Consider the following 11827-nt stretch of genomic DNA (forward strand, 5'->3'; position numbering starts at 1 on the left):
GATGGATGGATGGACAGATGGATAGATAGATGGATGGATGGATGGTGGGATGGGTGGGTGGATTGGTGGGTGGATTGGTGGATTGGTGGATTGATGGATGGGTGGACGGGTGGATGGGTGGATGAAGGAAGGAAGAAAGGAACAAATGAACGAATAACACATGAATGGATGAACGAATGAATGAATGCATTGCAAATAACTAAGTGAAAATGGTTCTCTTCCTAAATAATTTATTCATTGATTTTCACCAATGTCACAAGGATTGCTGGACGGGATCCAGGTGGGGAGACCCTGAATCAGTGGCCAGGGCATGTTTTCCGGCAAACACCATTTGAATGCTGACGCCATTGGTATATATTCCAGAGCTTCCCAAAGTATTGCAGTTCCTAGCATGTGCCCAATGTTACATAAAAAGCCTCCTGATCCTTTAGCCCCCTCGTTATTACTAGTTAGTATGGGCCACAAAGTCTACAATCACTTACCCTCTCTCCGAGCTGCACAGTATGCAAGCTAGTGGTTGTAATGGTGTGTGTGTGGTGGAGAGAGAGAGCGAGAGAGAGAGAGGGAGAGAGAGAGCGAGAGCGAGAGAGAAAGGGGGAGAGAGAGAGAGAGGGAGAGAGAGAGAGAGAGGGAGAGAGAGCGAGAGAGAGAGAGGGAGAGAGAGAGCGAGAGAGAGAGGGAGGGAGAGAGAGAGAGAGAGAGAGAGAGAGAGAGAGAGAGAGAGAGAGAGAGAGAGAGAGAGAGAGAGAGAGAGAGAGAGAGAGAGAGAGAGAGAGAGAGTAGGGAGGGGGGAAAAGCAGTGTGAGGGGTGCCTAGAAAGGACAACTGGGGAAAGCACAAAGGGGAAAGAGGAAAAAGCGTGGGTTGAAATAGCCTGGTGCTAAAGTGTAGCAATGAAATGACTAAATGATCTACTACAACGTGCCGTAGCATCCTGTCATGAAGCCTTGAGAAGAGGTGACAAGACAAATTGATACACACACTGCTACATCAGAGCATCATGTCATCTTCAGGGTCCACCAAACACAACAAACGGCTGGCGTGTAAGTAACCAACTCATAATATTTGATTTGAACGTGGGATGCTGCACAATTTAGCGGTAATTTCAACTAACATAACTCATTTTTCACTTGAGATATAGGGAACTGTTTATTGTTATTGAGTCTGCTAAACTTAGTCCTCTTTATTTAATACAACCTTTATTCAATAAATTATTTTTAAAAAAACTAATTAGGTGGAAATAATTAACAAATATTTTACTCTGTACATGTATTGTTCTTTCGGTAATGACAATTTTTCCAAATACGTTTCTCTTCACAGTTGTGCAACAGTATTTCTGCAGGTAAAGACTAAAACTATTTCCTATAGTGTGAATTAGTGGTGCCGAAGAGGCATGACCATGGTCTTTTATTAAAACTAATGTCACCAATGTCTTTTTGTCAAAAGGTAAAGTTCTCCATCTTAGCCCTTTAAAGAATATTTCGGTGTACTGGTGCAATATAATTCACGTGGATGATGAGGCAACACCAAAGCCAATGGGAGCCTGCCAAAATCCCTCTTTTTTTCCACATGGAAAACAATGGGGGGAATTGTAGGTAATTGTTGAATTTCGTTGGAGTGATGATCTTAATGACTTTGGATTAAAGTAGCATGGGAATACCACAATATGATCAAAAGATATAATCATAGCTTGGCGATGGTGGGGTGCTGTAGATGGAAACAAAGAATGGTGGAAGTATTTATTCCCTTGTTTACATTCATCATATGATTATGAATATGTAGGTGTCAATTCTCATATATGCGCCATGCGAAATTTCTCTATCATGATACTCCTTAAAAATGACATTTAAGTGATTTTACACAGTGTTTACACCCAAAACTGTATGGTGCATGTTGGTGGGGGTATCATTTGGGGAGTTGAATTCTGTGATGCACTGATCTCACCCATAAATGATTTAGGCTTGATGGACTGGAATGACTGTTCTGACAGGAGAAAGAATGACTGCCTAATAGCTCTAATGCACTTTGACCTAAAGATGAGGAGGCCGTATACTGCAGAGAACTCAGTTACATTCTTACTAATCAATTTTGGGAGAAATAAAAGCGGTGGGTTACTTCAGCAACATGATGTTGGAGATGGATGAGCGCTCAGATGTGAACATATTGAGTGAAGGTGCAATCTTTGAGCCAAACATAAACACATTCACTTTTCCAGGAGACACTAAAGCGATCATGAGATTTCTCCCCACTCGTCACAAGGGGATTGAAAGCTTTACCATGTGACTGCTTAGTTCAATAGGACCATTTGTTTTATGCTTGTTGTGCACTTTCCTGGGTCTCTTGAGCTATGACTGCCCAATTAAAACGACACAGAGCAGTCAATGACATGTGAATAGCTAATATTTCAGTACTGAGACACAACGGAAACATGAATACACGTTGAAAATTGCAGACATTAAAATCAACGATGAAGGGAAGGCTTTACATCTTGAGTCTTATTCCTTTGCAATGTGAATAGTGACAGCCCGAAAATGAAAGGTTTTACATTTGGCATCATTATGTTTATAATCCTGTGAATTTTGAAAAGAAAAAAAAAAAACGATTCATCCAATATCTCTGAATTGACGTTATCTGAGGGCTGCAGCAGTCAAGCATTGACATCAAATGTTTGACATTGCATTATATTGACATCAGGACAGGTTGCATAATACTCTATATCATTGTCTTTCAATTTCTATTCCTCGGCAAGTGCGTGTGTAGAAGGCAATAGGTCTTGCACAGCAATGCACTATTGGGAGAATGCAGCTGAGGAACTGTACGCTCATTACATAAGACCAAGCCTAAGGCTATTATGATTCATTGTGGGCTTAGAAAGAGAGGGACTTTAGAAGCCTTTGGTTTTGTCGCAGATCATAAGTACCATGGAATTTGTGTGTTTTCTTGAGGTAGATCAATACATTGGGTACATTTACGCTATACATATACTATAAATATTGTTGTATGTTTGATGAATATAATATACCCCCTCCCCCCTACTTCTCGACACTGGTCTGACATGAAAGAACTTTGCACCCTTTAGTACGTCAGGTATTTTTATATACTGAGGGACATCGACAGCAGCCAGCCTAGCTGTTCTCTCTTCCTTCACCAGCCAATAAGAAATCTCTTTTATGTGACTTTTGTTTCATAGCCAGATCAGGATAAAGCAATAGCCTAACAAGGAATTGAAAGACCCAGAGTGCATTCCAAAGCAACCAATCCATCTGTTCAAAAACATTTATTTCAAATAGAATTGCACTTAGTGTAACAACTGTGATTTAAAAACATAAAAAAAATAAAAATAATAATTTAAAGAGCTAGCCCCGACTGGGGAAAAGAAAGAATTCATAGGAAGAAATTCAAAACAATTTTAGATTCCCTTTAGAAAGTTAATTTGTCTATTTTTCTCGTAGTTTGGTTGTAGATATATGTAATACACGAAAGAGTTGCGGCAAAAAAGACTCTCTTGCATCTCGAAATTTTCCTCGTACTTCAAAATGCTCGTATGTAGAGGTGCTCGCATGTAGAGGTACCACTATATTTTCCTAAATAATATTTAATTTTTTTTAGGTTGTTATTGATTTTTTTTTGTGTCACAGCTGTAGCTGCATTAAAGGTTTTATAGCCATAAAATACTTGGGTTGGATTGATTCAGACACAGCACTACAGAAGGCCCATAAAGAAATACATTGAATGAATTAGTTCTTTACTTTTCAACAAACACACGTTTTTTCCTAATTATTATTATTATTTTTTTAATCACACTCAAATTTATAATATCACGTAACTTAATGATTTCACGGAATCACATAAGGCTTGCAGAATAACCTCTGTCGAGAATATGCGTAATCCCCAAAAAAGGGTATGAACGGCAAGCAAGGTAACCTTGGCTAAATTGAGACGCACATAATTCCTGCACACAATTACTGGAAGACCAAATAGCAACAAGAAATTCTTATTTTAATATTAATATTCTGCTGCATGCATCTTTATTTCCATGCCAATGCAATTGGAGTAGCTAAAGCTACGAGCCATAAAGTTGGCATGTAAAAGCAATAAATCTAATTAAAGGTAACCCTATCCCTGATTCCACATTTAAGTTTGCAGTTAGTACGTGGCAAAGTGCACAACATTTTATCGAGAGGTATTGGAAACATTTTGGTTCCCACTCATGAAAGAGCTCATGCCTCTATGTCAAAGGTTCTTGACCTGGGTTCGATAAAACCCTCGAGGTTCGATGAGTCGGTCTCAGGGTGATAGTGTAGCCTATGCCACAGAGGTCAAGACACATCGACTCATCATATCTATTCACGATAGCATGCACCGCTTGACCATCACTGGCTGCAGATGATCACGTGACATTGCTTGGCGAATCAGTGCTGAAGGGAATTTATATATATCTTAAATTTGAGGAAAAAAATGATATTTTATTTTACACTAAAGTAGGGTTTGGTGAATGCGCATACGAAACTGGTGGGGTTCGGGAAGCTCCAACAAGGTTAATAACCTTGTGGTACAACATATGTAAAACAAGCACACAATAATTTAAAACTAATATAAAACATTAACAAGATATAAAATGCAATATATCCAGAAATGGGGATAGCTTGGTCTTCCTTAAGTCAGCTTCTTTACATATTGATTGTACTGTTGATTTTAATGCTTTTGTTACATTGATTGGTCACTTCCTACATAATTTCAAACTTTACAAGGTCACTTCCTTTTCATATTTGTTCCTATTTCCCATGAAAATTTAACATGCATGTTTTTTATTATTATGTCAAACTGTGTTCTTGGTGTAATTGTGTTCAATTTCATGTCAATTATGTGAATCATATAAAAAATGAAGGATGAGACACATTTTCACATTTGATATTTTATGTTATCGCCATTTTAAATTAACTGGGATTTATTGTAAATAACTGTGTTTTTTATGTGTTAGGTGATGTGATCAAAAAAGTATTTTTTTTTTTAAAAACATTTTGAAGTTGGACCACTAAGAAGTGAGACAAGTGCATGGGCTGTGCATAGTGGCAAAAAAAAAGAACGCGGGAAAAAAACAGAATTTTTTATAAGCTTTTCTTTGAAAACAATCCCCAAAGATTAATGTTATTTGTGAGGCTTGTGCTGTGGTCATGAAGAAATATAGAATATTATGACCACAGAACAATAATCACATCATGGTAAATATGGACCTTAGGAGAAATATTCAATATGTAAAGTGAATATAAAATGTCTTATTGCCACTATTCAAATGTTGGGTGTTTTAGAAATATGAAACAAAACTTCTCCAAAATTAACACTTACCAGCTCAGCTTGTTCTCATTCAGCGGAGACAGACAACTCGCAGAGAGTGTTCGACAACGATTCTGCACAACATTTGAAGCTGAGGGAGCGACAACGCTTTTTTGAGGAGGTCTACCAGCAAGATGTTGACAACTACCTTCCCTCAGCCCACCTACAGATTGACAGCAGGAAGCGTAAGCAACAAGCTTGGATTCGATTTCATAGGAATTTTATATATATATATATATATATATATATATATATATATATATATATATATATATATATATATATATATATATATATATATATATATATATATATATATATATATATATATATATATATATATATATATATATATATATATATATATATATATATATATATATATATATATATATATATATATATATATATATATATATATATATATATATATATATATATATATATATATATATATATATATATATATATATATATATATATATATATATATATATATATATATATATATATATATATATATATATATATATATATATATATATATATATATATATATATATATATATATATATATATATATATATATATATATATATATATATATATATATATATATATATATATATATATATATATATATATATATATATATATATATATATATATATATATATATATATATATATATATATATATATATATATATATATATATATATATATATATATATATATATATATATATATATATATATATAGTTCCCCTCTCATTCTTCACAGACACTTTCACAACACTAACTGTTTTTGCAGCTCCCATGGGAAGTATCTCATCAATGGAAGTAAATGTGGATGTCTTGGAGCAAATGGACCTGATGGACATATCTGATCAAGAAGCCCTTGACGTATTCCTCAATGCTGAAACTGTAGGAGATGAGGGAGACCTTGCATCACCACTACCAGGTGCACACAGTCATTTTAAATTTTGAATCATTTCGCATACTTGCATACCGGGTGGCCTGGGAAGAGTGGTTAGCATGCCTGTCTTACAGTTCTGGGGTCGAGGGTTCAATCTCAGGTAGGTACTCACTGTTTGGAGTTTGCATGGTTTTTCTCCAGGTAATCCCCAAAATGTGCAGGGTAGCCTGGTTGATAAATCTAAATAACCCCTAGGTATGATAGTGAGCATGAATGGTTATTGTTATAAAATGTTATACTTTTTGGCTTTGGCAAAAAAAGCACAAAAATACAACATTTATTAGTCAATTTATTATGACCGAATCAAGCCTTTAAATGACAATTAAAAAATAATTTGCCATTGTTTGGCTTTAAATGCTGTATAATGTTCTCAGAATCAGGTTACCAGTGACCATTGAGTTTGCAAGGGTGGTCATACCAAGGCCAGCGATCAGTTTGCAGAAAAATTGGTGATCATATCTTAAAAATGACCTACTCCTGTAATGCCTGACATTCCACCAGGTGGCACATTAGATTATATAATGTCAGTACTGATTTGATATTGCAGAGCAGTGGTGTATGTTTCAACCCTGCCACTGCCCTGAACTGCAACACTGAGTGAGTAAAAGAAAACAAATACTGCCGTTGAATACTGAGGTATTTAAAAGGAATGGAAAACTAAGTACTTTTGCTCGTGGGCCTAGGCAAAGGCTACTTGTACTATTATAAACCATTACAGTTTTCAAGTACGTAATACAAAATAGGTTTCACTTTTCCACAGCAAATGCCAAGTTAGCAGCTAAATATGGCAATAATTAGAAATTGAAGATAACATTCATACCTATGGACAAATTAGAGAGTCCAATCAGCCTACCATGCATATTTTTGGGAGGTGGGAGAAAACCTGGAAACATGGAGCACCTGGAGAATACCCACACAAGCTCAGGATGAACATGTAAACTCCACACAGAGACGACATACCTGGGTTTGAACCCTAAACCCCAGAATTGTGAGAACAACTCACCAACCACTCCTCAAATGGGTCTTGTTTATTGTTGTTATGAGAGGGATTAATTACCATTTGGAAAGCCAGATACATTTTATTGTCAACTTTATTCAAGGGAGAGGACATTCTACGATGGAGTATTAGGACTTAAGAAAAAGACGCACAAGAAAATGTTAAGACATAGAGTAATTTCCGGCGGCCCACTGGAGCTCTGGGGTCCTGGGATCAAATCCAGGTCACGTCCCACCTGTGTGGAGTTTGCATGTTCTCCCTGGGCCGCCGCGGGTTTCCTCTGGGTACTCTGGTTTCCTCCCACATTGCAAAAACATACATGGTAGGCCTATAGGACACTTTAAATTGCTCCAGGTTATAGTACTCCAGGTATTTGTGTTTCTAGTCATTTTAATTAATATAGCTTTTAGGAATGAAGTATTAATTCATACATTTATTTATATAAAAATATTAACGTGACATAAGAAATACCAAAACGATTGATATTTTTAACAATAATAAAATCATTGGGAATATATAAGTTTATCTAAAAAATAGTTATGTGAATGGCTGGCCACCGATTCAGGTTACCAGTAGTTAGCTCGCATAGGCTCAGGCACTAGTGACCCATGTGAGGATAAGTTCATTCATTCATTTTCTGAACCGCTTATCCTTACTAGGGTCACGGGGGGTGCTGGACCCTATCCCAGTTGACTTCGGGACAGAGGTGGGGTACACGAGGAGACGGACAACCATTCACTCTCAGACTCAAACCAAGGGGAAAATTAGAGTGTCCAATCAGCCTACCATGCATGTTTTTTGGAATGTGAGAGGAAACCGGAGTCCACGGAGAAAACCCTTGCATGAGAGCATACTAACAACTCATTCCACTGGGCCGCCTCATGAGGATAAGTGGTTCAGAAAATGAATGAACGTATAAAAGATAGTCAAATCCCAATTTTTCTATAATTATTCACTGACCATGTTCCATGAAGCGGTCCATCTTAAGTGCTAGAAAATAATAAGGGGCACTGAACTGAAACAAGACTCAACAGACTTCTGCTTCTGTTTTCAGATGGAGAGGATGAAGACGATGATGAGGCAAATGAAGAAGCCGAGGTTATCTATAGGGTTTGTCCACCATTGCAACGGCAGAATGAAGTCAATGCTTCAAAGTCTCGCATTTCTTCGACATCATCAGGCTCCAGTGATACTAGTGGTGGCAGAGCAGACACACCAGTAATTCAGTCAGATGACGAGGAAATCCATGCTGATACCCAACTGCTGACCTCTGTTCCTCATCCTGGTGATGATGAAACAGAGGATGAAGAAGAGGAGCAAAGATGCCTTCTGACAAAATCACAAAGACTAAAATAACGACAAAGCAGGCAGGATTGAAAGCATTTTTGTTTCTGTCTACATACATTTCTATTGAAACCCAAGCATGAGTCACTTGCTGTGATTATTCCTTTGAATATTTGTGTGGATAATGTAAAGATTGTTCCCTTCTTCACAATTTAAAATGTACATTTTCCCCTCTTTGTTAAATGGAAAAACATTTCTGTGGAGATTCCTGCTGAGACATTTAACACAAATTATACTGTACAAGTGATTCAACGCCCACATACTTAAATGTCGCTTGCTTGCTTCCTTTGTGTTGAATAGTACTTTAAAGCAGTGATCAAGCAGCCATGTTTTAAAAAGTAATTGGTCATGAAACTTCACTTTTCAGATTTTCATTTTATGTTTAACCAGAATAATCTGCAATTCATTGTTCTTTAGACGCATGTGAAGTCAATTACCTTAGTCATACACTTCCCAGGTCTTAAAAGTTAATAGCTTTATCCTTATGCCTTATACGCTTGCATTGTAGGGCTTACGTTGAAAATTTAACAGCAGAAAAAGCATCAGTTTGGAAAACATGATTTTGATGGACGTGTTGAATTAACAGCAGTGTTATGAATGATCCTCACTCTTCGATTTGTTTTAGCTAGCGATTTTAATCTCTCACTCACTCGGCTACTTCATGACTGTTGTAAAGAGGTATTTTTCTACTCAACCCCACATTCGTATGGAATCATGAAATTCTGTGGAAGAGATTTTCTCATCTCATCGCATTTTCGGAACCCCTTTGTCCCCATTAGGGTCGCGGGGGGTGCTGGAGCCAATCCCAGTTGTCTCTGCGTCAGAGGCGGGGAACACCCTGAACCGGTGGCCATCCGATAGCAGGGCACAAGAAGGACAACCATACATACTCACACGCATACTTAGGGGCAATTTAGAGTCTCCAATCAGCCTACAATCCCTGTTTTTGGAATGTGGGAGGAAAATGGGATACCTGGAGGAAACCCACACTGGCCAAGGGAGAACGTGCAAACTACCTAGAGGTGGATGTGACTTGGATTTGAACCCAGGACCCAAGAGCTGTGAGGCCGACATGCTAACCACTCGCCCCACCGGTCTGCCGTGGGAGAGATTAACATTGTAAATATAGATTTTTACACGAAATATTTTTTTAAAATGCCTCAACATTTGAAAATAAAAAGCGATGTGTTGAGTAAAATTTAATTGTAATATAATTCTTCAGTAAATCTTTGTTCTGAAATTCACACTCAGATAGATGTAATCCAATAACGAGAAATGACTGGAATGATGTAAAGCTGATTAATTGCAGTAGTTTAACATAAATATCCCTCATTCTTACATGTAGGTGTGCACTAAATTAAAATGTAAAAGACTGCATTACCTGTTTATAGTAAAGCCCAATGAAGGGCTCCTATTGAAACCTCAGAAAAAATATTTAATGAGCATATCATGGCATTATGTCATCCTCTACTCCGGATAAAAAATATTTCCGCTGCTGTGTGCCAGCCACCAAAAGTGCACAAAACATTTTATTTTCCTGTGCAAATGTTGTGCATCTGTTTAATGTGTAAAACCTCCCACGTATCCAACCTTTTGCATCAAAGGAAGTACCCCAAAACAACAAAATAAGTGTTTTTGACTCTTTACATAATTATACTGTCTGCATATGAACATTTAAAAATGAACTGAAGTCGTGAATGCAACTTTTTGTGACTAGTTGTACATCTAAGTTGTGTAACATCATTGTGATGCATGAATGTCTCAACTTAAATCTTTTGTAATGGCTACATACTTAACCACACAAGTTTGCTCGCTTTCCAGTGTGAAATAACTTTCCATGCCCGTTATATCAAATTGTGTATTAATTGGAGTGGGTGTGAGAGAATATCGAACTGAGAAGTTCAACAACCACAAGGTCAACTTAGGTCAATATCTATTGATTGCCACACATCGATATAATGAAGGAACATGGGGAAAAAACTTCAAATATAAATTTCTCATCTATGCGGGTACAATTTGGTAAATGATGTGCCTTAATTGAAGGTAGCCTTTATCTTGTGTAAAGTGGCTTACTGTATACTAGGGGCGTTAAAACATTTTGCTCCAAATCTACTTTTCAGGGAGTCAATATCACGTGACTTACCTTTTTTTCCTAGGCAACTGATAAAGCTCAGCAGTTTTGTATGTTGATATACCTCACATTAGACTTTATCGCAAGGTAATTCAATGTGTATGGAACCAGAAGGTAATGGAATTGATTAAAAACCCACTGCCGATTCAGGCTCTATCTTACGCCAGACATCAGGTTCAAATCTTATTGTCGTGTGATCTACCAATAGTACCTTATCGATGTGCTTGCTGGTAGATCGCTGTTTGAGTAGTTAGTTTCAAAGATGCTTACAATTAAACTGGGTGTTCAACAAATATGTTTGGCCATTTTGCAGTCTTTCACAATCCAACCAATTGTGTATGTTGATTCCAATTTGAAACCTGTACTCTCATATTAATAAAAGTGAAAATTACAGCTGGTCAAAAGCTTTCTTGCACACAATTACAAAATAAAATGAATGGCTTGAATTTTTTTTTTTACAATTATGTTAAATAAGGCCCAGCACTATAGGTATATGGGTGTACTCTTTAATAATAATTAAATTTCCGCTCATTTTCATATTAGTCCTTACTGCTTGAAGAGCTACTCAAGTAGTGAAAAATGCAGGTAAAGGGCTTATTTCCTCACTACATACAGTCATGGCTCAAAATCAGGAATGTCCTTTTGTTTACTTAGCGTTCCAGTTAAACAGGTTTGTAAGGCTTTAGTTTTGTTATCATAGCATTAACGGCACCACTACAGCCTTTGAAATGGTCACTTTCATTCTGTGGAAAAACAAGTAGAACAAACAGTTCTCAACATGTTTAACTATTTTCAAAACAGGAAAAGCATATATGTACCAGAAAGTAATCTGGAATAATAGTAGGTGCAAAGTTTTGTAGTTAAACCTATGGTTCAGCAAGGTAGTGATTTAAGTTTTTTTTTTTAAATGACAAAAATTATAATATAGACTCTATATTATAATTTTTGTTTATTTTTTCTTTTTTTTCTCTATATAATAGAGGGGGGAAAAGAAAAAATAAACAAATAAACACTCTTTCTGTATTTCCTGATTTTGCTCATTCC

The 11827-nt window shown here is 36.5% G+C and overlaps 1 protein-coding gene across 1 annotated transcript; it reads left to right on the forward strand.

The window, feature by feature from the left end:
* The first annotated feature begins 818 nt into the window (after positions 1 to 818).
* On the forward strand, positions 819 to 11176 carry LOC144201165 (dysbindin-like). Its single transcript, XM_077723579.1, has 4 exons — positions 819 to 1043; positions 5370 to 5519; positions 6147 to 6296; positions 8363 to 11176. Exons 1-4 carry the CDS (start codon positions 1001 to 1003, stop codon positions 8662 to 8664), a joined length of 645 nt encoding a protein of 214 aa, XP_077579705.1. The 5' UTR covers positions 819 to 1000; the 3' UTR covers positions 8665 to 11176.
* Positions 11177 to 11827: the final 651 nt, after the last annotated feature.

Source organism: Stigmatopora nigra, chromosome 1 (genome assembly GCF_051989575.1).
Source record: "Stigmatopora nigra isolate UIUO_SnigA chromosome 1, RoL_Snig_1.1, whole genome shotgun sequence".
Taxonomy (NCBI): Eukaryota; Metazoa; Chordata; class Actinopteri; order Syngnathiformes; family Syngnathidae; genus Stigmatopora; species Stigmatopora nigra.

What these genes read in the sequence shown, in the direction of transcription:
- LOC144201165 (XM_077723579.1), top strand. Translation starts at nt 1,001, where the DNA reads ATGTCATCTTCAGGGTCCACCAAACACAACAAACGGCTGGCGT. An exon ending in ACAGATTGACAGCAGGAAGC is followed by an intron (nt 5,520 to 6,146) that starts GTAAGCAACAAG and finishes CTGTTTTTGCAG; the next exon opens with CTCCCATGGGAAGTATCTCA. An exon ending in CCTTGCATCACCACTACCAG is followed by an intron (nt 6,297 to 8,362) that starts GTGCACACAGTC and finishes TTCTGTTTTCAG; the next exon opens with ATGGAGAGGATGAAGACGAT.